The sequence below is a fragment of the Solanum stenotomum genome, chromosome 9 (genome assembly GCF_019186545.1).
Source record: "Solanum stenotomum isolate F172 chromosome 9, ASM1918654v1, whole genome shotgun sequence".
In the NCBI taxonomy this organism is placed as follows: Eukaryota; Viridiplantae; Streptophyta; class Magnoliopsida; order Solanales; family Solanaceae; genus Solanum; species Solanum stenotomum.
Genome location: NC_064290.1, coordinates 7,048,851 through 7,075,460, shown reverse-complemented (window position 1 = coordinate 7,075,460; position 26,610 = coordinate 7,048,851). Strand labels below are relative to the sequence as shown.

At 35.4% G+C, this 26,610-nt stretch overlaps 3 protein-coding genes and 3 pseudogenes across 3 annotated transcripts; 3 read left to right on the top strand and 3 right to left on the bottom strand.

The window, feature by feature from the left end:
- Window positions 1–1,524: 1,524 nt before the first annotated feature.
- Window positions 1,525–7,427, top strand: LOC125876212 (formin-like protein 3; annotated as a pseudogene).
- Window positions 7,428–12,926: 5,499 nt separating this feature from the next.
- On the bottom strand, window positions 12,927–13,908 carry LOC125876211 (STOREKEEPER protein-like; annotated as a pseudogene).
- A 39-nt stretch (window positions 13,909–13,947) lies between these two features.
- LOC125877734 (STOREKEEPER protein) lies at window positions 13,948–15,756 on the top strand. Its single transcript, XM_049558967.1, has one exon. It carries the CDS (start codon window positions 14,154–14,156, stop codon window positions 15,333–15,335), a length of 1,182 nt encoding a protein of 393 aa, XP_049414924.1. The 5' UTR covers window positions 13,948–14,153; the 3' UTR covers window positions 15,336–15,756.
- A 1,889-nt stretch (window positions 15,757–17,645) lies between these two features.
- LOC125876514 (protein DESIGUAL 3-like) lies at window positions 17,646–19,677 on the bottom strand. Its single transcript, XM_049557709.1, has 3 exons — window positions 19,487–19,677; window positions 18,658–18,860; window positions 17,646–18,060 (listed from the first exon to the last, which is right to left on the bottom strand). The coding sequence occupies exons 1-3, from the start codon at window positions 19,583–19,585 to the stop codon at window positions 17,880–17,882; spliced, it is 483 nt and encodes a 160-aa protein (XP_049413666.1). The 5' UTR covers window positions 19,586–19,677; the 3' UTR covers window positions 17,646–17,879.
- Window positions 19,678–22,158: 2,481 nt separating this feature from the next.
- LOC125876703 (uncharacterized) lies at window positions 22,159–24,571 on the top strand (annotated as a pseudogene).
- Window positions 24,572–24,978: 407 nt separating this feature from the next.
- LOC125876698 (transcription factor LRL1) lies at window positions 24,979–26,484 on the bottom strand. The gene has a single exon (XM_049557926.1). The coding sequence runs from the start codon at window positions 26,247–26,249 to the stop codon at window positions 25,194–25,196; it is 1,056 nt and encodes a 351-aa protein (XP_049413883.1). The 5' UTR covers window positions 26,250–26,484; the 3' UTR covers window positions 24,979–25,193.
- Window positions 26,485–26,610: the final 126 nt, after the last annotated feature.

Genomic DNA, 26,610 nt, shown 5'->3' with positions numbered 1-26,610 from the left:
AAAGTTCATAGACTAAATAGGAGATCATGTACTGTCGTAAAAAATGCTCTCCGGCACACTTCCGCAAAACTCTCTATCTCCTACTTTGTAGGAGAGAGAGAGTACCCTCTCTCCAGCAGGTCGCCTGAGAACTACCAACCTCATCCTTCCCCTCAGCTATCTTCTTTTGTGATAGCTTTCCCCCTTCCTTCACCTCAGTTTCCCTTCCACAGACATGGGGAAAATAGGATTTATTTTCACGCTGGTTTCAAGTCATTCTATATTACCGTATCGACATCTGGCAAGGAAGTCTGGTTTGATTGGGTGGAGCGATGTAGAAATAGGATGAGATGAATAACTCTCAGCAAAAAAGTGATGGAGTGGATTTGTTTTGTCCTGAAAGAAGCCTCAAATGACAACAAGAATCTTGTGAGGAGATGGAGAATGAAGGACCAAATGGCAGAGCATTTTAATACAAGGAAGTTTAATGCTCACGGAAGATTTATGAGTCTTTTGTCTCTAAAAGGAGCAGACAGAGCAGTAGTTATACTGCCAAAAGCTTTTAGTGCTGGTTGGAAAGGCATTGTACTCAAGATAGGAAACTTCATTAATTATTCATCACCAAGAACATTAAAAGCTCCTCACAGAATGGTTGATACTAACCACTCGTATGCCAAGGTTGTTGAGGACAGTATATACCACTGAAGTTCCAGAAAGCAAAAGGCAAGAGGTTTTCCACTACTGCTACAATTGAGTATGGTCGTGCTTGGAAGATGTATCACAGGAAACATCGGCAATCTTAGCTCTGAGATGCCTACCTTCTCCGAGGTTAGGAAATGGGCATCGTTAATTTGGAAGAAAGTTTTTGGGTTAACATCTACGAGATGATAGACAATACTTTCCTTTTTGAATTCCCCAGTAGGAATATGGCTGAGCAGACACTTCAAGGAGGGTGGACCTGGAAGAAACCTAGGGTTTGGTTGGAATGGTGCAACCCTATAGCTGGGTACACACCGGTGGCACAGAAGAGCAAAATGTCTTGGATCAGAGCGATTGGGCCACCTCTTCACTTATGGTCGCATGAAATTTTCCGACATATTGGAGACCTTTGTGGTGGCTGGATATACTTAGGTATGCCTTTGGGAGCATAATCTAAATCCAAAGGAATTTGGGACTCAGTAGTGGAAAAGTGTGAGAAGAAATTGACAAGGTGGAAATCTCAGTATTTGTCTTTCGGAGGTAGACTCACTTTGATTAATGTTGTCTTGGATGCTTAGCCTACTTAATGCTTTCCCTATTCCCAATCCCTCCTAGAGTCATTCAATGGCTGGACAAGGTCAGGAGATCCTTCCTTAGCAAGGGAATAAGGATTAAAGAGCTTTTCACCTAGTCAAGTGGAAGGAAATCATCAGAAGCAAGAGGAGAGACAAGGGGGATTTGGAATTAGGAATTTGAAGCATCATAACAAAGCTTTGAAGCTTAAATGGCTCTGGAGATATTCACAGGCACCTCAAACACTATGGAGCAGAGCCATAAAGAGCTAGCATGGGGAAGAGGACAGTTGGGTCTCCAAGGAGGTCAATACTCCATATGGAATCAATCTTTGGAGGACTATCAGAAGCTACTGGACTTTTCTCAAAAATCACTCCCACATCAGAGTGGTTAATGGGAACAAGACTAGGTTTTTGGAAAGACAAATGGATTGGGACAATGAGCCTTGAAGACATATTCCGAGATTTATTTGTTATAGCCTTAGACCAACATAAATCAGTTGCCGAGATGTGGACACAACAACGGTGGGACCTTAGATTCAGAAGAATGTTGAATGATTGGGAGATACCTAGACTTACAGAACTGTTTAAGCAGTTGGAGAATTGTTTTCAAGGGTTGCAAGAAGGTGCATATTGCCTATGGTGGAGTGGACATGTAAGTGGAACCTATAAGGTCAACTCAGGGTATAGGATTTTGAACCAGGTAGAGCCACATATTACTAACTGGCCTTGGAAGCATATTTGGAAAACTAAGATACCTTACAAAGTATCTTGTTTCACCTGGCTTCTAGGCTCTAGCTAAAAAACAATTTTGACACATGAAAATTTGATCAAAAGGAATATTGCTCTCTGCTCTAGATGTTTCCTTTGCGAAAAGGAAGCTGAGATAGTAAACCATTTGTTCCTACACTGCAGTATTACATATCAACTATGGAAGATTTTCATCAATCTCAGAGGCATAGCCTGGACAATGCCAAACAAGATTGGTGACCCTCTTTTTAGCTGGGAGGAAGCAGGAGCGGGTGCAGGAAACAAAGAGAGATGGAGGATCATCCCATCATGTATTTGGTGGACTATTTGGAAGGAAAGAAATGATAGATGTTTTGAGGACAGGAGGAGTTTAGTACAGGATATTGCTAAAATGCATTTTGCTTTTCTGTTTTTGGTGTACTAAACTGTATTCTAGTGACACTGAATCAGTCCTAGATGTCCTAGTCACCATTTAGCATTGGTTTCATATCTGGTATATTCAATAGCTATTCCGTTTGTAAAAAAAATTTTCAGTACTACCTAAGTACTGCTTTTAATACAAAATTACCTTACAAAAAAAAGTCCATAGACTAAGCTATTAGTTGTAAAATGGCAGAAATTTGGAGGTTCATAGGAAACAAGAATTGAATCTGTATCTATAAGCTGAAATATCTCTAATATTCCACTTTGGAACTTAAATACGTTGTTTTCCTGAAATGGGTAACCTTTTCAACCTATTGCTTTCAACCTATTTGTATTGCATCAAAGGTTTTTTCCTCGCACGAGCATTTTGAAGATCATTGTGCAAGAAAACTGGAGTCACCTTTCTGTTTCCCCAAGCCAGCCTAGCATGTAAATCTATTCCCAAGCTGTTGCTTTTATCTAGCAAAATTTCTTACTTTGTATCCTTTTCCAACTAGAATAAGGAAAAAAAACATTCTGACACTTTTGTAATCCAGTTCTCTGTATCTGGATTCGGACAGTTCAATTACAGAGGCTAACAAGTTTCAATGCTGCCAGTTTAGTTGTTGGATGTTTTGGTTCATTGTGCCTATAATAAGGCCATCAAATTTGAATTTTCAAAAGATGCAAGATGGTAAAGCATATGTTGCATCATAGTGAAATTCACAAAACAATGTTATGTTGGTATTCGGAACTCACATCTCTAACTTAATTTTTGCCTTGTCAGAATACTGTAACTTACTAGTATGGACTCATTGCAGGGAAGAGTTAGAAGAGGGTACTGAAGCTGCAAAATTTCTGGAATATTATATTCAACAAACAGTCACAGGAAGTTATAGTTACTTAAAACAGGATATAGCTTTGTTGAGAAAAAGAACCTTACAAAAGGCTATTGAAGATTTGCCTTCCCGAGAGAAGCAGATTTTGTTGCAGTGCTTAAGAAGGAAAAATCTTCCAATCCTGATAGTGACGATGCATCCAGTACTAGGTTTAGCAATTACGAAGAGATATTTTCACAATTGTCAAGCGTTCTCAGGAGGTACCTAAGAAAAAGAGTCCATTTTTGCCCAAAAAACAGGCTCTGAGAAAAAGAAAGAAACCATTTTTGCCAAAAATACGTGCTCTTCCATCCCTCACTCCATCTCCAATCCCTGCAACTGTTCTGTCTCCCGCTCCCTCTCCACATCCTGCAGCAGTTCCAACCCTCGCTCTATCTCCAGGTCCTGCAACTGTATCACCAGTTTATGCTCCAGTTCCTTCTATTGAAGTGCCCACTAGCTCTCCTCCAGCTGTGGAGCCTCCTTCTCCAGTTCTAAAACCTCCTGCAAAGCCTCCAAAACTTCGAGCTTACACCAATTCTTCTAAGCCTTTGCCTGTTAATCCTCCAGATAAACCACAAAATGGTCCTAATTTTCCAGGAATTAATCAAGAGCATCGAAATTATTTAATTGCAGCTGTGGCTGGATGTTCCGTTGCAGGAATTGCCTTTTTAGCTGTGTTGATATTCTGTGTAAAGAAGAAAAAGAAAGAAATAGCTCCAAATGATAGGAAAAGGGATGGGAAACAGCCTCTGAATTCGAATGCAGGTGTTTATTTGCTGCTATTTATCATGATGGTTAAATAATCCATCATATCATTCTGTTTCATTACATTTCAGTAATTGGTATGATTTGTATTGTCAGGTTCTTCTCTAAATGTCAAGTGTGCATCAGCTGTAAATGATGCTGATCCTCATAAATCTTCCGAAGCAGACGCGGAACTGTCAAAACCTGAGATGAATGCTAATGCACATGCACCAGTACCGCTTCCTGCAGGAAAATCTGCACCTCCACCTCCACCTACTGGTCCTCCACCACCTCCTCCTCCTAAACCACCTCCTCCGAACCCACCTCCACCTCCAAAAGTTTGCCCTCCTAATTCACCAAAACCTGGTAATTTGCCAAAGCCTTTACCTCTTGGAGCACATCAGTGAGGACGTTCTTCTGAGACTGGGGGAAGTGACTCATTGGGTGAATCTGATGCTCCCAAAACAAATTAAAAACCATTCTTTTGGGAGAAGGTTCTTGCTAACCCTGACCACTCTATGGTTTGGTTTGAAATAAAAGCCGGCTCGTTCCAGTAAACTTCGCACTGATCTTGCTATTCACTTTGCTCCTGCGGGAGTTTAACTGTTTCTGTTTTTACCATTCTGATTAATGAATTTTATTACAGGTTGAATGAGGAGATGATGGATTCTTTGTTTGGATATATACCAGGAGACCTAGGGAAAGATGATCATATAAAAGTTTCCTCATCCTTTGATCAAACCTCACAGTACATTCAGATTATTGATCCTAAGAAATCACAAAATCTAGCAATTCTCGTCAAAGCCTTAAATGTGACAACAGAAGAACTTTATGATGCTCTTGATGAGGGTAAATCTCTCTCTCTCTCCCTATGGTGGCTGTATGAATCCTCTTAGAAATTCCATTTTGGTCTAATTCACTCCAGGACTAAATATTTTATCTTGAAGGATAATTTTTGGATTATCTAATACTAGAGGACTGTCCGTCTCACATTGACCCTACGTTGATATATATGTCTCTAACAAAACTAATAGGCTCTTGGCAAACACCTGAGTAAATATACATCAATATGATCCCGACTAGTTGGTATCACGTATAGACTATACGCGTGATTTGATTCATTTTGTTCTATTCTTAGCTAAGTTCGCATTGATTTTGAGAAAATATAGGGATAACTTTCCTACATATGGTTTTCGGTTTACCTTTGTTCTCTTCTGACGCCTGAATTTATCATATTGTTTCACCTGCAAACAGTACATTTGGGAGTCTATGTATGACATGCTAAACCATCTCAGTCGACTTTTTCTAATTTTATCCTCTACACGTGCTGCTCGGCCTCTCTGTCAGATGTGTTTATTTTAATCTTTTCAAATTTTGTAAAATCGCATTTCTACAACACTCAGATTGTGGATATATTGGACCTTAGCAACCCAACTTTCGCTTCCATTTAACATTGTTAGATATGTGAACATGTATTTGAATTAAATCAGTATCTCAACATCCGCACTTGCTGTATTTACTCGTGTTTAAGGGAAAGAAAAAGTCCCATCTAAAATTTTCATTACGTGTGTTGCAACATGCCAACGATCACCTAGATACCAATCACAAAAACTTCAAGGGATGAGAAGACCAGTAAGATGAATTTGTACTCTTTGAATGATAGCATATGCTTATTTTGTTACAACTGGATATGTTGAAAATAATGTTCTAGTTCAGCCTGCAAAATTAAATGTGGCAAAGTTTGTAGAGCATGAAGTTAATTGGAAAACTATGGTATTACTTCAATCATGTACATTTGGTATGGTACTTATTTGATACACTGCTTTTTAAAAGATGTTCTACACAATCCCAAGGAAAATATTGAAGTTTCACGATGACAAAATTCCCTTATTTTGATGTACCTTGCCACATACAACCGATCTTATCTGCTATTTAATATTAAATCGTGAAAGGATTGACGTCAATTGGTACTTCAACTTAGATCTTGCAAATTTTGTACAGTTTCAATTATGTATTATTTTCATCAGGAAGATTCTGAAGCTTAACTCTTTTACTTAAGTCTCTTATCAAGTAATGAGCTGCCTCCTGAACTCAGATGAACTCTCTTGAAGATGGCACTAACAACAGATGAGAACTAAAACTCAAGAGTATTTGCAGGAGACATTTCTCAGCTCGGTCCTGCTGAACATTTTCTTAAGTCCATGGTTGCAATTCCATTTGCATTCAAATGGATGGAAGCAGCAAACTCTGATTATTTGCTGGATACATTTCTCCGCTCGGTCCTGTTGAACGTTTTCTTGAGTCCATGGTTGCAATTCCATTTGCATTCAAATGGATGGAAGCATTGCTGCTCATATGTTCTCTTCAGGAAGAAGTTTCTTCCATTAAAGAGTCCTTCACAACCTTTGAGGTAAAGAGTGAAATATTGAGTTTCTTATAATTTTTATGGTTGCAGTTTAGGGTGAATTTTTTTTGTTATTCTTCTTTGGCATCAGTTCTTATCTGTTGATTTTCTGCTTGGTGGTTTGCCAACTATACATTGTGACTTGCAGGTCGCATCTAAAGAACTGAGAAACAGCAGACTCTTCCTGAAACTTCTTGAAGCAGTTCTAAAAACTGGCAACAGCATGAATGATGGTGCACAGGCATTCAAGCTTTGACACTTTTGGAACTCTCAGATGTGAAAGGAACTGATGGAAAGACCACACTCTTGAACTTTGTAGTTCAGGAAATTATTTGATCTGATGGATTAAGAGCAGCAAGTAGATTAAAAGAGAACCGAAGCACTACCAGTGTGCAGACAGAAGATTTTGTAGAGGATAATGCTCAGGAGTCGGCAGATTATCACCGTAACCTTGGTCTTCAGGTGGTTTCAGGTTTAAGCAACGAGTTTGAGAATGTAATAAAAGCTTCACTTATTGATGGCAAGAACTTAAGTTCAGCTGTAATGAAGCTTAGTTAGCCACTAGTGAAAACTAAAGAGTTTCTGGACGCTGATATGATAAGTTTGGAGGATGAAAGTAAGTTTCGTGATCCACTCACAAAGTTTATCCAACATGCAGAACAGGAGATTACTTGCATCCTAGAAGAAGAGAAAAAGATCATGTCTTTGGTTAAGAGCACAGGGGATTACTTCCATGGAAATTCAGGGAAGGACGAAGGCTTGCGTCTCTTTTCAGTCGTTAGTGATTTCTTGATTATGTCAAACAAGGCATGTACTGTGGTGAGGAACTCAACAAAATTTCCAGTTAAGACTCCTAGAAAAGGGGCATTAATATCTCCTTCCCAAGAATCTTGTCCCAAGTCTTTGCCAGACATACGTAAACAACTATTTCCTGCAATCCAGGAGCAACAGATGCACGATTCTAGTTCAGATGACGAGAGCTCAAGCCCATAGCTGTCTGGTAGGTATGTTTATGAAGTATAAATCAGTTTCTGTGAAACTAGGCAAACAGGGCTGATGAGTTATAACTTTGCTGTTTTGATGTGTAGGTGTCGGAGTACTTAGGAGCTAAATATGGCTTGGATATTAGACATTTTGCTTCAATGCTCTCTTAGAGCCCTAGAGCTAGCGGTAGGATGAATGGCTATAGTATAGATGCCATAGTAGTTATTGCATGGTCTACTACAACTACCTCTCAATGTTTGTTGTCACCTTTGTCTATAAGAATCTATCTAAATATCGAGATGGTAATGGTACTGAAATCTCCTTAATATTTGTTAATTTATTTTTAGTATATAAAGGAAGTTAGACCAGATTTGTATAGTTGCATTCTTCTAGTTTCAGCTTCTTTTTCTGGTCAAGATGCATGATTGCTAATTCATCTGTTTCTAATCCATTTTGTTTCTCTGCTGGACACTCAACTTGGCACAACATTTTAGTGTCATATCTTTCAAAACCAAGTTGTGTACCGTCAGCTTTGCAATTCCTACTAACATCTGCCTTTATGATATTTACTACATTTCATATGTTTCATTATTATACTAAACTTTCATCGTCTTTGGTCTACAACTGTCTACTGCTCATTCTATAATTCTGTAAATTTGAAGTTGTGAGTATTAGGATTCGCGTATAGCATTTCTAAGGATATCCCTTCTTTATAAGCCTTGAATTGTTTTTGTTGATATTTAAGTGGAGAATGATAGAGGACGGATCTATTATCTCAGAGTTTCAAAGCATTGGTCCCAGACAATTAGTAAATGCATTGACAATTGATTTGCAATATTTTTGCAAATAATTTATTTTTTGAACCTCTTGTTCACATAGATTTGGACGGGGATCCAAATGAGATAATGATTATTCATTTCAATCTATCTACTTTTCTCACCACTTATTTTCTCCCCCTACTATTGAAAATTTATTCATCAAAGTGGCAAGCAGAAAATCTAATTGTAAAACTATTGTGATTTAGATATTTAATAATAGAAGGATATTCATAATCAACATATATTTTCAACATTCTTTGAGGTCTCATGTTTTTAGGTTGAGGTGGAAAAATTAGAACATAAACCGCATAAATAAAATTTATGAAATAGTAATTAGAACATATTCTTGTCATCTTCAATTTGAAAAGTTTGTATGTTTACGAATTACGCACTTCATGCATTACTACTATACAACGTATAAATTTACACTCCTTTTAATACACAAATAACTCTTTTCTAACCAGCCATCAAACAACCCCTAGAAATATAATATTGCATTATTGCTAATGGAGATAAGAAGAATATAAAGGTAAAAAAATACTTCAATTCGTCTTAAATTGCATTTTTAATTGTGGGATTGGAGGTGGGAGAGGATATTAGTAGCTTAATTGATTGGCTACCGAAACTTCTTCATTTTTTCTCCCCTTACCCCCAAATTTATTTTGTTTGAAAATCATTTACGACTCGTACTTTGTTTTAAAATCTCATCCCCCTCAACTTTGTACAATAGACATTCTTGCCCTTTTAATCTAATTGATTTTTTCAAATATCTATTTTATCCTTACATTATCAATCTTTATCTTCTTCTTTTTTACTTCTTTAAAATCACGTGTCTATTATTTATAATTGGGGAGATAATTTAATTTTTAAAACAAAATTAAAAATATAAATGATTTTCACCCATTTTTCATGAGACTATGACATTTTGTCTGTAATGTACAAGCATTTTTTGAACTATGAGAATTAACAATCTCATTCAATTAATACATTGCCAAGAAAGTTAAGGAATAGACATTCATTTTCAAAGTATATATCACATGTAATAAGATTTACTATATCTAATTTTATTTTATTTTAAAATACTTATTGGTAGGACTCTCTCTATTGACATCTCAGAATGTCGGAACTTTACAAGTAATCCCGACATAAAAAATAATGGAGAATGTGTTTTGACAATTTTTCGTGACCCTCCCTTCTTGTATCCAATGTTCGATAGTTTTCTTCATATTCATATAATAAACACATGCCCAATTTAAAATGATCAATCACACCATGAAAAAGAGGTTACCTCCCTATAAATATTATTAGAAGGGACCAAAACGCGATTGTTATGTCAGCCTCCAACCATCCCTTTTCCACCTATAAATAGTAATATTAAATAGTAATATTGATGTAACTCATAAAAAAAAATGTAAAAAATCATTTTTCCAACTATAATAAGAACAAAAGATCTCATCAATTGATACATGAATGGCCAAAATATTTACGGAATACACATTCATATCAAAATATATATAAATTGCAGTAATATTTACTATATCTAATTTAATAAATTTTTATGTTCATTGATACGACTCTTTTTGTTGACATCTCAAAATATTGATGTGGACGTGCTCTGACTATGCAGGAGCCTCCCTCCCGTCATTGAATGCTTGATAATTTTCTTTAATAATTTTTTTTTAAAATCCTCAATTAATTTCGTACTATCAAATATTGTTACAATATTGACTTCTTTCATAACCAAATTAAAATATTATCTTTTTGATATGTGGTATATATTATAATTTTTCGAGAAGGCAGATATCTTCCTTAATTATACATACGATCAACTGAACACCGATAAATTTTCATATTCTTTATAAAATCATAAAATATTTTTTTAAAGAAATATTAAAATCTTAATAAGATTAAAGAAACTTAAATGAACTACATTTTCGGATTGTAGAAAATGACAACATAAGGTGCTTGTGGAAAAAAATAAAAAATCGATTAAAAGCATATAATAAAAATAGGGAAAATTGTATATAATAGAAAATTATTAATTCAAATTAAATGTCATAACCACAGTTTGATTTAATTGTACCCCGTAGCAAACTGTTGCTTTTTCGCCTGTCTCCCTGGTGAATCTCGCTCGCCACTCTCGGCAGTCTCTCCCTCGCATCTCTCGCTTTTATACAAATGCAAATGTATAAAATGTGTTTGTGTTTGTATAAAGCGAGAGAAAATTGTATATATACATATATTTTCGTTCCCCTCTCCCATATCTCGCTTGCCAGTCTCTCCCTCTCCTCTCTCACTTATACAAACATAAATGTATTAATTGTGTTTCTGTTTGTATAAAGCGAGAGAAAATTGTATATACACATGCAAATACATATATCTTCGTCCTATACACTTATAATTATACAATACAAATATTTCCATGTCTAGTTCTCTTTTGCCTTTCTCTCTTTCTCGCTTTATAAAAACACGGATTATACAAAATACAATGTATAATTTATGTTTGTATAAAGTGAGAGAGAGAGAGATTTGATAAACAAACGTTTTATTTCGATTCAATTGTATACAAATTCAAATTTTATGCAGATATACAAACACATAAAATTGAATTGAGAGGCTGCCAACGATTTATACAAATGAGAGTCTGACAACTATTTATACAAATAGTCTGCCAGCGAAATTATACAAATCTGAAGATGAGCCAGCGAGTTATACAATCTGATGCTCTATAACAAACTTTAAGTTTGTTATGAAACGCACTTATACAAACTATAGTTATAGCATACAAATTTGTTTTTTATGTTTGATATATGTGAAAGTTGTTCATAAAAATATAACCTTTATTATGACTTCATTTCCAAAGACAAGTTTTTAGTAACTATGATCCTTAGAGATGTCTTCAATTCATTATATTTATAGAGAATATTTGCATCAACTTTATCATCATCTTTATTAGCACGTTGAATTGATGGAAGAACAATAAAAGATATATGTGGTACATTTAATAATGACTATAGATATGTTAAATGTTTTAATATTAATTATGGCATAAAAATTGCATTTAACCAAGAAAGGAAGCAGCTAAAAAAAACATATACTTAAGGGGAGCAATGTCATAAATATTTTAGTTTGTTTTAGATCAAAATAAAGAAATAAATGAATAACATACAACTACAAAAAGAGGAAGAACTTAAAAATATAATATCACTTGGAGTTCCATTGATATAATCAATTTCATGTCTCCAACATATGAAGATATTGATTATTAAAATTTTGAATAACTCTATCCTAATATTAATATAGAGAAATTGAAACAAATAATTGAAAATATGTAGATTTAAAATCGAAAATTTAAATAGCAGTTATAAACTCTCAAAATTTCACATATAGTCAACATTCAACCCAATTAAGCTTTAAATTGAAAAGTTTATGAAAGTAAATATTTATTTATTTTTTTATCAAATTTTGAATTATTTGATATGCTTAATTTAATTCGGAATATATCTAAAACATTCTCTTTACCCTTAAAAAATAAGACTGTGCATTCCTTTCTCTCCAATCCCCACTTCTAAAATATGTTTGTTGTTGTGTAAACTGAATCTCCTTTTCCTAATTTAAGTTTATGAAATTTGAGAAAAAAAATATTATAATTTTATCAGTTTTCTATTAAGTTTTACAATTTAGCTATTCATAAAATAAAAGGCCCGTTGAGTTTTTGAATTTCTTTTTAGTGATATTTGTTTGTCTTGTTCAAATAAAATAATTTAGAAATAATATCAACAAATATTACTTAAACATATTTTGACATATCAAAATTCAATGTTATTTCCAAAATACAAACAATAGACTAATTCTAAAAATGTGTTACAAATATAACTTAAACATATATTAACATACGAAGTTCAGTTTTATTTTCAAATTCAAAATAATACAATACTTGCAAAACAATATTAGCAAATATTACTTAAACATATAATGACATGCAAAAGGTCAAAACATATATCTTGTTTGAATAAAAAAAATTAACATACAATAATAATTTGAAAATAATGTTAGCAAATATTATTCAAACATATATATATACATATCAAAATAATTTTTTTTTTTATATATATATATATATATATTATTTTTAAGCAACAACTAATTTTTAAAATTTGGCAACAACTGGTTTTATTAAATGTAAATGTCAATGCTATTATTAGAAATTAAAAGAGCATGAAATCCAACCTATAACTCAATCTGGTCCATTTAGCTCGTTCACTATACTAATCAAGAATTAAGGCAAGGGGCTAAGTTCTAAGTCGGGCGTCCTTTCTCCGGGTCCCATCCCCACCCCCTTAACATTAGCTACGGTTAGCTTGAGCTTTGTATGACCACATTTTAGTGAGTCGGATTTCCTCAGCCTAATAGGATAATATCATTACTTCAATGTTCGATCTATAAAAATTAAAGATCTCATTTCAATTAATACATAAATGACCAAAAAAAATTAAGGAATAGACATTAATATTCAAAATATACATAATCTAAGATATGGTAAGTAATTTTATAAATTTTTCTATTTATTGATACGTTTTCTTCTGCAATCTTGGACTTCTTCCTCCTTTCTCTTTCTAGGTCTTTTGCAGCCTCTTTGTTGTTGGTTTCGATGGGGAACCAACTTTTAGAGAAACACCCGGCTTAACTTTGAAGTGTGATGCAGAAGGGAAAGGTAGGAATGACCTGATTTCGCTTCGAATTCGAATCCTCCTAACCCATCTTCGCTTTTGAAATCAAAAGAAGATTGAGATTTCTGTGGGTTTGAACTGATTTTTTAGTAATTGGTCTCTTCTCAATTGGAGGGGTTGTCTTGGGTTCCTCACCATTTTCCTTAGGCTCAGAACTCTTCTTAACCTGAACAGTCTTTGTAGCTTTGCCATTAGTGCTATTGTTAACATTCTCCTTAACGCCCCCATTACTAGTTCCTGAAGCGCCCCAAATCCACTTTGAATGCTCAAAAACCAAAAAATCCTGACCCTTTGTGAAAACTGGCTCTTCACCATCTTTCACATTAGTCAAATATTTCTTCTTTAATCTCTTTACCTTGTCACTGATTTGACTGTTTGAAACTTCAACCTGCAACTTCTCCCTGATGAATTCATGACAAGCAGACATATCGGCACTAGGTTTCATACCTTTTACTACCTTGTATTCAACAGTACCTTTGAATAGAGTAAGCTAGTCGTATCGCTCCATAGACTGCGATGAGTAACAATTGATTTTATTTCCTCCTAATTTTGAGTTTCTTCCTCCCTTTGTAGGTCTTTTGCGGCCTTTTCGTTGCTGATTTTAATGGGGAAACAACTTTTGCAGGACTACTCGGCTTGACGGTTAAGTCTGATGCATAAGGGGAAGGTAGGGAACGATTGATTCAGCTTCCGATTCGAATCTTGACCCATTTTCACTTCCGGACTCAAAAGAAGATTGAGGTTTTTGTGGGATTTGAACTGATTTTTGTGTAATTGATTTCTTTTCATTTGGAGGGCCGTCTTGAATTCCTCATAACTTTCCGTACTTGATATTCTTAAAAAAAAAAAAAAAATCACATGGATTTGATTGAAAACAACAAATCACATTTTAAAAAAAGATTTCTTCCAATTAAAAATCACGAAATGGCGTGATTGCTCCGTCATCCTCCGAACATCCCCATTCGATATGTGAGTAATGGTAATGGTGTTACTCATAAAACTCACGTGGAATAGATGTCTAATGGGAAAGTAATCGTCCAATTGTAGAAGGCGCGGCAATCGATTAAGACGTTGGCTTTTTGTATAAATAGAAAAACCCTACACAAAGTTTTCATCGTTTTGTCTGTCTCAACACGCACCATAGACACAGCTGACGGCCGAATAGCTCTCTCTTCTTGCTTGCAGAAACAATGACCCCCAAAACCAAATCCCGCTTAGTAGACCAGCCTCCTTCTGCATCGTCCTCTGAAGAACAAGAACTGGTGGAGGAATCCCAGGAAGAAGAAGAACAACAATCGAGGGAGGAAGAAGGAGAAGAAGAATCAGGGGAAGAAACTGAAGAAGATGAAGAACCCAAGCCAGCCCATCCAGTTGTGAAGAAACCCATTTCTCAAAAACTAGTTCAGACACCACAGAAGCCCCAATTTTCTTCTGAGTCTGGAAGCGAAAATGGGTCAGGATCCGATTCGGAAGCGGAATCGGGTAATTCTCTGCCTTCCCCTTCTGCATCGGACTTCACCGTTAAGCCGAATGTTGCTGCTAAAGCTGCTACCCCATCGAAACCAGCAGCAAAGAGACCTCAAGAGGCCCAGAAAGAGAAAGGGAGGAAGAAGCCCAAGATTGCAGAAGAAGAGGAGAAAAAGTCTGCTGCTACTCCTCGGAGTCTTTGGAGCGATGACGACCAGCTTGCTCTACTCAAAGGGATTATTGAATACAAGACGGTAAAAGGTATGGAACCTAGTGCCGACATGTCTGCTTTTCATGAATTCATCAGGGGAAAGTTGCAGGCTGAAGTTTCCAAGAGTCAAATTAGTGACAAGGTAAGGAGGTTAAAGAAGAAATTTTTGACTAATGTGAAAGATGGTGAAGAGCCAGTTTTCACAAAGGGTCAGGATTTTCTGGTTTTTGAGCACTCAAAGAGGATTTGGGGCGCTCCAGGAACCAGTAATGGAGGAATTAAGGATAATGTTAACAATGCCTCTAATGGCAAAGCTAAAAAGACTGTTGAGGTTAAAAAGAGTTCCGAGCCTAAGAAAAGTGCTAAAGTGAGCAAACCAAAGGATGACGAGAAACAGAAGGAAGAAGAGCAAAAGGTTGCCGTAAAAGAGGTGGTTAAGGAGGATATAGTTAAGGGTGATCAACAGGATTTCCAGTCCAAATATCCACGTTTGGCTGCATCACTTGAAACTATGTATCCGAATGGTTCAAGTTTGTTGAAGGAGAACATGAGTTTGATTGCTACCGACAAGGCTAAAGTGTTGGAGGAGAAGTGGAAGAAACTAGAGGATGATGAAGCTGCTTTGATGGTGAAGCGCTTAGATTTCATTGCGGAGCATTACAGATTGGTGGTTGATGCCATGAGAGGTAACTAGATGCTGATGGATCATGTTCTATTTGATGCTGCAAGTTCTGCTACTGTTTCTGTGGAGTTTTAGATATTGTTTCTCAAGATAATTTCTTCTCGCATTGATGAACTTATGTTTAGTCCGCTAAGTAGATTTAGTTTTTCAGGTTGATTCATACATTTATTGCTTATTTAGCTCTACTAGTGAACTGGTTTGGATGATATCCGCTGTGTTGCTTCTTATATATGTTAGTGTGGTATGGAGTGATTGGCCCTATTGTGGGGTTGCAATGAAATGCCTACACATTTCTATCATATAATGTATGGTGGAAACAAGCTTTTGAACAGCTGAAGTGGAATGTCTGGAGACGTTCTGGTTCGTCCTTTGTAATATGTCATTTCCTATTCCAGATGGAAATATATTTAAATGTGATCTTTCTCAGTATTTATTGCTTGTGTTGATTCACTTTTTTCTCAAGTTGTTGTAGCTTGTGTTGTCCTTGGCCTACTTGTTATCTCCTTGCAATGTTGATCCACTTTGTCCTCAATTGTTGTTCATGTAATTGATTTGGGTGGGGGATAGTTACATTGTCGTCTAGATATTTCCTTTGGTATAGAGTGCAATGTTGTTTCCTGACTAGACAGTTGTTCAATCCTAGAGGTTTCAAGTCCTGTTGTATATCTAAAAGAACTTAAATTATGATAGAAAATTTTCTTACTGGCGCTGCTTCTTTGGTGTTTCCTTTAACTGCTGATTCTCTATTCTTTCCTAGTGAAGATATTCTGCAGCGCATGAATGCGCACACACATACACCTTTTATATGTGTGTGCGTGTCTACACGCTTGGATTTATCATCATTCGATCAACTATATGTCAATCCTATGACAATTGAGGTCAGTTATATGAATTCTCAATATCCGTTTGTTTTGTTCAGGTCCATTGCCATTCATATACTGAATAATTAGGTCTTAAAAGACGAATTAAGATATTTCTAAATCTCCCACTCATCTCTTTATGGTATCTACTTACTAGTTTAATCGCAACTGTTTGTCATCACTCAAATAGATCTCTTTAAAACTTTTTTCTCCATGTGACTCAATTCACCTCATAAAAATCTTAATTATTGTGTCGCCAAACCTATAAACCAGTGCATTTTGGAGGTACACATGGGGAAGCCATCTAACTTTATCTTCTATTATGTGCTACCTGCACTTTGTTAGCCCTCCTAATTCAATTGTATGTTGCTCTCTCTCTCTCTCTCTGTCGTACCATTTTCGAGGTAGACTCTGAATAGATATCTAAATTGTTCCATTATGCACCATTGCTCCATCTTATGGAACAATTTTAGCTCTGAAAGATGTTCTTGGATACATATTTCCCACTTGCTTGCAGTTGCAAAACTTCAATTGTGCTGGTTGATGTTGTCGCTCTATATTCATACATGCAGAGCATAATCCTGTATTTTCTTTATAAGTCTAGGGTGTGATTGGCATAGAGGAATATGTTTTTCAACTCTTCACTCGGAAAATAAGTTCCTTAAAAATGAGGAAAAGGATTTTCCTAATCGAACTAGGGAATCAATTTCCATATGTATCATTTCATCCCTTCTCATATGATATTTTTGTTTATTTATCAAACACTAGAAAATGCATTTCTTCCATACCATAGCCACACCCCAGGTACGTACTCGTGCTTTCTGAGCAGCTGTTCGATTCTTTGCAAATGATCAGATCCTTCCCATTGATAATGAGCAATCTGTTGCAGGGCAAATGGATATATTTTCTGTTGATACAATCTAGTGTGGTCTTAGATACATCTCTTGTAATTAGTTGCGACGCAAATGGACATCATCCTCTTCTGTGTTAGAGCCATTTTGGACCAAATTAGTCCAAAATGTATATCAATCTCGTTAGTCACTATAGCCCTAAACTAAAGGAGCAGTCTCATAAACATATTTCTCTATTTTACAATTATTTTTTCTTTCTTTTTTTAACTTCAGTTGAATTAAATGGAATTAGAAAACTTAATTAAAATCTCGTACTCTCTCCGCTCCATCTTACGTGGCACCCTTTCCTTTTTAGTCCGTCCCAAAAAAAATCATCTTATTATAGTTAGAAACAATTTCTTTAAATACCTATTTTACTATGATTTTCAACCACACAAATATCTATGGATTGTTTTGGACCATAAGTCTCAAAAATCTTTTTTTTTTTCTTAAACATTGTGTCAAGTCAAACGGTGCAACATAAAATGAGACGGAGGGGAGTATTATTTTATTAACAAGACTTAAAAGTGCTGCTCAAATGATTTTGGCTAATAACATGCTAAGTCAAAAACACAAGAACATGGACTATCAATAATATTGTCTACAACACAATCATAGTACCAAAACATCTTCATTACATTACAGGCCCAATTAACAAAAAATAAATAAAACAAAGATCTAGGTAGATCGATAAGCATGCATAAATTCGAAATCTAAATAAAGGTATCATTTTTTTTTTTATCTGTGTTGAATATGGATGGATCAGATATTTTATCGAACCCGTTAATTGTCACTCCTAATTTGGACTATGGGGCAAGTAGCATTGAGGCAGTAGAATAATAGGCAGCAGCAAAGATGGCATGGATGAAACACAAGATTCCACCAATTGAGAAAAAATGGTGATGTGAAAACCCACAGGAAGCTCTTGACTTGTTGTTTGCCATTGTCCCTATAACCAGTAGTCCCATTCCTATTGCCATTATGATCCTGTAAAAAAAAAGAACACAAATTAACCCAACAAGAAATTCTTCAAGATATTACACCAATAAAAATAAATTAATTAACAAAATCATAAAATAGTAGAGAAAATATATGATCTTATTTGTTCTCATTGATTTTTAATGAGTTAGCTTTTTTAGTTAAGTAAGGTTACGGTTCATTTCTTTAAACACATAGAGTCAAAACACATCTATATCTTTGGTTTATCTCATGTTGGGCCCAAATGTTACTTTGTGTCCAACTTTTAACACAAGCATGATGTTTGATCATATCTAGTCAAAGAAATGAGTCATTGCATGTTTTTTTTTATATAATCTCGAACAATCTTCACCTCGTGAAAAATTAGAGCTAAGGTCCATTTTCTTAGCAATTGTTAAAACCCTCAAACATTTCATTGTAAGATAAACCAAAGTAAATAACAAGAAAAGGACAAAAAAAAATAAAATCTCTCCGCTTAAAAAAGAATGATCTTTTTACCTTTTTAGTCTGTTTAAAAAAGAATGACCCCTTTTCATTTTTTGGCAACACTTTTATTTCAACTTTCCACGTTACATGTTTTGATAAACAAAGGAGTTGAAGAGGTACCATGTGAAAACAAGACAAGCCATTGATAGTTGTCTACTTGGTGATGCTTTCTTAATGTCATCAGTAGCACAAACACTGCAGCCACCAAGAAGGTTAGCAAGAACATGAGCAATTGCAAGAAGACATGCTGCAGCCACACCAAGTACAAATGCATCATGGCTTGGCTCTTTACATTCGAATAACCACAATCGAAGATGTTTTTCCTGTTCCAAAATCCCAAACACAAAACAAAAAAATCAATAACAATTTTTCTACATTGTTAGATATTTTAATTTGTTATAGCTAGTAATTAGTTTACTTATGTTTAAAAGTTACTAGTACCACTTTTTATGAATGATTTACCTATACATAATTTTTAGGTGATCTATATTGTTAAGAAGTCCATTGGGATTGGAAATTGGTCTTCGTATATGGACTTGGACAAACCTCCCTCATGAGCTAGCTTTTGGGATTGAGTTAGGCCTAAATGTCATATCTTTACATGCTATCAGAGTCAGACTCATCCCAATTTGTTGTTCACCGATGTTGGGCCCCCATTATAAGTGTTCACACTCCGGTTGAGGTCTAGGCGTGCGGGGAGGGTTAAGAAGTCCACATCAATAGAGGATGAGAAATTGGTCTCTTTATATGAACTTGGATAAACCTCGCTTCATGAACTAGCTTTTGGGGTTGATTTAGACTCAAGTGCCATATATTTACGTCTATATATTGGTTAATAGGAGTTAAACTTAGTCATCGTTATGTATAAATAGTAGATATTGAATTTCTTTAGTGAAAAACCTGTCATCACCATTTGATCTATGAAGTTTGAAAGAGATAAAGTAGGTACCTGGTTTTGAGCTGCTTCTGCTTTGATTCCAAGAATGCCAGCAATGGAGTCTAAGGCCACAATCAACAAGCAGACAAAAATACCAAACAATTTAGCCATTTTCTCATCAATTTTTAAGTATCTTCAACACAAAAAATGTACGTAATTTTTTGTGTTATATGTAGCCCCTCTTTCTCTGGGATATGAAAAGAGTAAAAGCACTTTGATACAAGAAAATGCTGAATTTACATAAGATATACCATAGTATAAATAGTGAACTTTAATGTAATGGGTTTTCAACTTTTTATTGATAGTATAAATAATACGCGCTCTCTGTTCTTTTTTAATTATTATAGTTTCCTTTTTCGAGTGTCAAATGATATGAATTTTGACTAACAATTTAAAATGTATTTTTTAATCATAGTGATGTGACAAAAGTTGTAATATACAGTATTTTCCATATAGTTTTTGAATATCTAAAATTTTATTTTTATAATATCAAAATGCAACATGACAACTAAAAAGAAACAAATGGAGTATCTGTGTTAGCTTTTAAGAAAAGCTTCTTTTGTCCTTACAATGGTAGCTTTGTTTGTGCTTTTTTGCCTACTTTTTTGCTTGTGTTTGGATTCCCTAAATTGCATAGAAGAAAAGTTGGGTATAAACCAGTTAAGGAGTAAAGAATAATAATGTGGCTTAGGCATCTATCAATCACATAAGCAAAGAAAAAAGAAAAAAAGAAGGTAAATTGGTGAGTTTTCAATGCCTTTTTTTGACTTTGAAATTAAGGTACATAATACATATATAGGGAATTACTTTGAATTGGTAATTTATCTAATTGTTCCTACCAAAGCTCACTCAATTCAACTCTTCTAAAACAGTAATATGTATGTGTATATATATACATTTCGGTATTCGATACTCACATCGATGTCCTAACTATTTTGGATTCAACACATTAGTCCTATTAAAGAGTTCGGTACTCACATTAATGCCCCTAATTATTTTGGATTCAACACATTAGGCTTACTAAAGAGAGAAGTGCACCATACGAGGAATTTTTCGATACCAAAATTTGAATCAGGATGAAATCATGAAAATATGCTATATCCATCACACCACAAATATTTTAAAAATAAGCATTTACGTGTTTGAATACTACAAGGGAAAAAGGAATCAACAACAATTTTTTATTTTTGTAAGTAAATAACATAAATCCATGCTAAATTCCATTTAGCTACGGATTATATGCAAATTCAATTAGATAGGAATTATCTAGCAGCAGATTAGCTAGGGATTACCAATAAATTCCGTAGCTAATTTCATGTTTTCTAATAGAAAGGTTGAAACTGACAATAAACTTCATTTCAAATGATACCACTATTTGAGAAAACATTATTAATTATTTTTTCTTCTTCTCAGTTTCATGAACTTTATTAATAGAACACTTACACATGATCATGATGCTAAAGAAAAAGAAAGGATCAAAAGGAAGAATAAATGTAAGATCTACAAGAATATTTTATATAGTTTGCACAAGCTAGCATCAGTGTTCCTTGAGGTAGAAGCAAGAATCTATAGTCTTTACATACAACTAAAAAGTTAGTTTTCTCATAAGATTAGACTCTGAAAAAGTTGTAACTTTTGTTTAGATATTAACACTTTCTGATGTGGTTATGTTTCATAGTTTTCGTTGGTATATGCTTAGGGCGGAAGGAGAGTGTTAGTTGTTGGTTCGGATAAATTCAATAACTTTTGTTTAGATATTGTGTCTTAAAAAAAAGTTGTAAATATTTATTTGTGAACTTAGTAATTATGATGATAAGGTGTTAACAAATAACATTAACTTTGGAGACCAAATCACCGAAGACATGATCACTTTAGATAGGAAGGTGTGGACGGAGATCACATATTAGGATGGAAGGTTAGTAGGTAGTAGAGTGTTGTCTTGTTGTTTGAAGGTTTAGGCCTTGTCCGAGTATGTCGTAGTACTAGTCTATTCATCTAGTTCTTGCTTTATATATATTTCATCATATGTTGTTTATTGTGTTTCGATCATCACATTATTTTGTTGTTGGTGATGTTCCTTTCTTGTATGTTTTACAATGCTTTCCTTATTAGTTGTTACGATTGTTTCTCTGTTTTCTTCTCCTTTTACATGGATTTGTTGCACTTGAGTGATGGTGTTTTAGAAACAATCTCTCTATGATTCTACCTTCACGAGGTAGTAATAAAATTTGCGTACAATTTACCCTCTTTAGATTCTACTAACGAAATTCCGTGGAATATGTTATTGTTTGAAGACCAAATTGGTTCAGATATCAAATTGGGATTTAGTTTTGTGTTGTTTTATACACAGGAATGTACCATGTCCGAAAGAAGCAGCAGATTCTACAAAGGAACATGAGGCATAGTCCATGACTCCATGGCACTAATATTCACACCCGAGCAATTTTTTCGATATATTTTATTTTAAAATTGATTTAAATCAACTCCAAATTTGATATCGTACCTTCTAAAACAATTTTCAATTATTAAATTCAACTCGAACTTTGAAAATCAATAGTTGCGCTTATCTCTCTCCTTCCACAATCAAACTCAACATAATCCAATCAATTTTTCTATAGAGCACAAGTTCTGCAAATTGTTATAAACTATTAGCAATTTTGCATAACTTTTTTTTTTAAAATGGCAAAAAGTTAAACACCGGTCCTTATGAAGGATATCATCCTAAGGGCCCGTTTGGATAATCAAACTGAGTTGAAACGGATCCAACAAAGTCGGACCCAAAGTTTTGGCCCGACAACTAGGCCGAATTTGTTCTTTCTCCTCGCGATTTTCTGGCTTCCATTGAAATCGAGCTCTGTAAGTTGTTATTTATTTTTACCCAATCAATCTATGTCTCTTTCGATCCATAAACCCTAATACTTTTTTCTGCTAATTCACAGAATACACAGATTAAGATTAGTGAGAACAGAAAACCCCATTTATGCTTTTCATGCTTATATGTTGATTAATGAAGTTGCTCTTCTTTGTTTGTTCAATTTATCTGGTGGCTTGGAATATCCAGATTTTTGGTTAAAGCTGTTTCATTAATCTGAATCAATAAGCTTATAATAATGAGAAGAGAAGCTTAACAATCTAACACTTGTTTATTGTCAATATATACATATCATTTAGCCTCAGGGGCTAGCTCAATTGCCATGGTTTAAGGGACTTGTGTCTAGGTTACAAGTTCGAGCCCAGTGGAGAAGGGTAGAGGGGCAACCCATATCTTATTGAGTTTCGACAGGCTGTGGTTGGCCCAAAGGGTTAGTTCTAGACGGATTTCTCGGTCATTGAAAAAAAGCTATACATATCATTTAGGAACATAGTTTCATTTCCACCAGACGAGTTTAATTCATGTGCACTGAATAGGTTGGGAATACGTTCCTTAATTGCCGGTAGTCTAAAAACTATTTTGACTGTTCAGCCATCTTCGATTGTGTTGTTGTATGAGCGGATGATGTAATGTACTAGCGTTACAAGACTTTCCGCAATTTGAAATCCCTAATCCATCTCAATTCTTGTATATTTCATTTATAAACAGGGTACCAGGCTAGGGTCCCATAATGAGTGTGGAACAGCAAAAAGACCAACTGAAAGAGATGGACTGGAAAACTCTGGGTGGAACGGAGAGTAGTGAGGCTAATGTTGTACCAGCTGTGAAGAAACGGCTTCCAAAAAGGATTCGACAAGTGCCTGAGTATTATTTTCTTCCACGAAGATCCTTACCATACTCCATCGCCTTTTATGGGTCATTTATTGCTGCAGGTGTTGGTGCAGGAATGCTACTTGAAGGATGGATCAACAAGAAGATAAAAGGTAATCATATACTGCTTTGATTCAAATCACATTTCATTGCGTATATGTATACAGTTTCCACTTTTACACTTTGCGCTTGCATCAGTAGCATGTTTTTTACATAGCATATAAAGCCTTTTCATGAGTCTATTTTGGGATCTCAAGAGACATGTATTGTGTTGTAATGTTTAGAAGTCTATCCCTAGACGATAACGAAATACTAGAGGAAAATGCTCAATTCTTTCGATCTGGGTGTTAGATTATTAATGACTTAATGTGTTTGGACGCAGTAAATGCTTATGTCATAAGATTTCCACTCTATTTTTTCTTCTTGTGCAATTGAGAATGATTCATATGGATGTAATATACTCAGAAAGCCCTTTTGGGATGCCAAAGACAAAAGGACAATATTTACAGCATAGTCCTGATCTCGGAGAGTTCTTCAGGAACTGATCTCTTGCACAAATTACACTCCTTTTTTGCACCTATATTCTGTGATCTTAGTTCCAACAAGAGAACATTATACTAGCTGACGCTGACTTTAGAGGAGCATACATCTAGTATCAATGACACGAAAGAAGAGGAGTTATTATACTTTTAATTGTTTGATTACGTTGCATCGTTCTTCCTTTAAGTGTATTGGTTCCTTGCTAGTTGTTCTCTTGCTTCTTATCTTTTCTGCCTCATCTACCATTCAATCTATTTTTTTGTAATCCATTCTTGAGCAAACACTTTTCAAAAGATCGAAATGGACCCTTCACACGTTTGGAACTTGAAAGTCTAGGAAAACATATTTGTTAAGCTTTCCCCAAAAGCCAAATCCACTTTAATGGTGTCTTAATGCCTAACCATCTGACAAATGCTAGAGAAGACATTAAGACACTCAATTGAGTTCTGTCGACACTCAGAAACCTATTCAAACGCCGCAATTATTTGTTTGATTTGTCTTGTAATTTTCTTGTACCCTGATCTTCTCTTGTTTGTTCTTGTTAATTAATTTGCTCCCTAATGATAAATGATGAAGGAGTCATTTGGGAGTTCGACAAATGAACAATGAATTCTTTTCATGTTTCGATTGCGACTGCTTTTGGTCCAAGGAGTTCACTGGAGATGCATATCGTAACCATTACTAGATGATGATAATCACTCTTTGGCATCCAGTTCAATTTTGTAGGTTGCATATTTCAGGAGCAGAGTGCAGAACAGAGATGTTGAATTTGGCAGACGGTACTAAAACATTAGGTCGTATATTTGCCTTAATGGCTTAACCTTTGAATAAATAGAGAGGCCCGGCAAGTGGCCTTCCCAAGAATTTTGTATCCTGATCACTCAATAGTTTCGAAAACATCTCTACCTCAACATGGTAGGGGTAAGGTATTTATACACTCTACCATTTCTGGACCCCAGGGACCACAATCGGTTTGTTGTTGAACAATGAATGAACAGTTATAGTAATATTGGATGTGTGGAGCAATTGAACATTAATGTAACTATAGCCATTGAGGTTCACAGGCCAATTTCGTGCTACTAACAATGATTGAAAGAAAAAAGGCTGACCAGATGAAATTAAAATGACGAAATTCATAGAACACGAGTATATGCTATATTTAGACTTCGATTTTTTATAAAAATTTACTGATTTAATATAAAAATCGAAATTGAAGATAATTCATAGCGATCACGTGCTTTACATGTAATGATTAGCAAAACTTAGAATAGACTAACACTACTTCATAGTTCAGTGCAGTTAACAATTTCTCACACATCTACAGATTTTCCCTTTACTACTATGGCCTAAACTTTCACTGTTTTTTCAACCAAAAAAGTAAAAAAGAGGGGAGTTTCCAAATTAGCTATGAGCACCTGAGAATCGGAATCGCCTTGTTCAAGAGAGCATGCCGGAAAAAAACAAAGATCGGCGGTAGAAAGCGTTTCTCTGAGCAATTTTCCTGTACTGAACCAGCTGTTCTACGGAGTAAACGCAGCAGCCTTTTGAGTAGAGATAGGTCTGAGCAACAGGCGAGTTCAGTAAAACCTGTAAAAGCTGCTGCCTGTTCAGCCTCGCCAGTGTCCCAAAAACGCTAATTGCCTTCGCTTCATGATTTGATCCATAGCTTGTACTTTTTCCATTTCTATCCTGATCGGAAGAAGCACCTCCTTCTACCAGCGGAGGCATGCTTTGTAGGACGCTAATCTGCGCCTGTAGAAACTTCACGTATTTGTACGCCTCTTCTAGCATAGTCGCCGTATCTATTTTCTTGTCCCATGGCAATAGCTTCTCTAAACATCGTATTTTCTCGCTTAGCTTCTGCCTTCGCAATCGAGTTGTAGATGAACTATACGGCTGCCTGTTTTTTAGGAGGTTACTCATAACTTCTGAAACAGGCTTCACCGGTTCGACGACTCGGTTTTCTGTTGTGACCAGCGATGACGAGAAATCCAAATAGTTTGGCTGTTCGAGGCAACGGAGATCTGGAAGACTGTGGTATCCAAAGCCGTTGGAGAAGTAATTGAACGGCTCACTCAACACAACCTCATTGTTGTATGGATATAACTGGAGATTATCAGTTACTGGTTCCAGTTTTGGGAATTTCATCTTTTGAGCAGCATCGGGATTGATCTCCGTCTTCTTATTAAGCCATGCAGAATCTCCAGAATAGAACTCATGAAAAGTCGCCGAACTTTGCTGGATTTGAGACGAAGCAGTAGCACCAGCGCAGAGCATATCATTGGTGAAAGAAGGGCGAAAATTAGATGAGTGAGCTGAAAAAGGTTTCACTTCGCCATAGTAGCTGTGGTCGAGGTTCAAACTCAACAGAGACTGATAGCTCAGTCCGTTATACATGCCGTTGATGAAGGCTTCATCAGACTCCATAAGTGGCAGTAATAACGCTTCTCCGGCATTAAACTCCGGTTGAAGAAGAGGTAATTTTCTCTCCATAGCCCTCACACAAAACACGCAGAAAAATACAAGGGATATTCTATAGGGCAGATGGTATCTGTGATTCCGGTAGTGTATATAGGGGATTAAGGGACACGTGGCGGGATATGACTAGAGGTATATAACCGACAAGTAGCTCTGAGTACTGTTGATTCTGTCTCTAAAATGTGTACTATGCCGTTTCATTCGAAATTCGTTTCTTTTTTTGGCGGGTTCATCTAAGGCCTTTGATTAGATTTTGATCCAACGGTGGAAATGTAGGTTACTGCCCGTAATATGGGAAGCACCTCATTGTATACTAGCTCATCTGGATAAGGACAAGAATGAAGTGAATTATTCATAAAAATGGAGGGTTAAAAAA

What these genes read in the sequence shown, in the direction of transcription:
- LOC125876698 (XM_049557926.1), bottom strand. Translation starts at nt 26,249, where the DNA reads ATGGAGAGAAAATTACCTCTTCTTCAACCGGAGTTTAATGCCGGAGAA.
- LOC125877734 (XM_049558967.1), top strand. Translation starts at nt 14,154, where the DNA reads ATGACCCCCAAAACCAAATCCCGCTTAGTAGACCAGCCTCCTTCTGCA.
- LOC125876514 (XM_049557709.1), bottom strand. Translation starts at nt 19,585, where the DNA reads ATGGCTAAATTGTTTGGTATTTTTGTCTGCTTGTTGATTGTGGCCTTA. An exon ending in CAGAAGCAGCTCAAAACCAG is followed by an intron (nt 18,861 to 19,486) that starts GTACCTACTTTA and finishes ATTTTGGAACAG; the next exon opens with GAAAAACATCTTCGATTGTG. An exon ending in GCTTGTCTTGTTTTCACATG is followed by an intron (nt 18,061 to 18,657) that starts GTACCTCTTCAA and finishes TTTTTTTTACAG; the next exon opens with GATCATAATGGCAATAGGAA.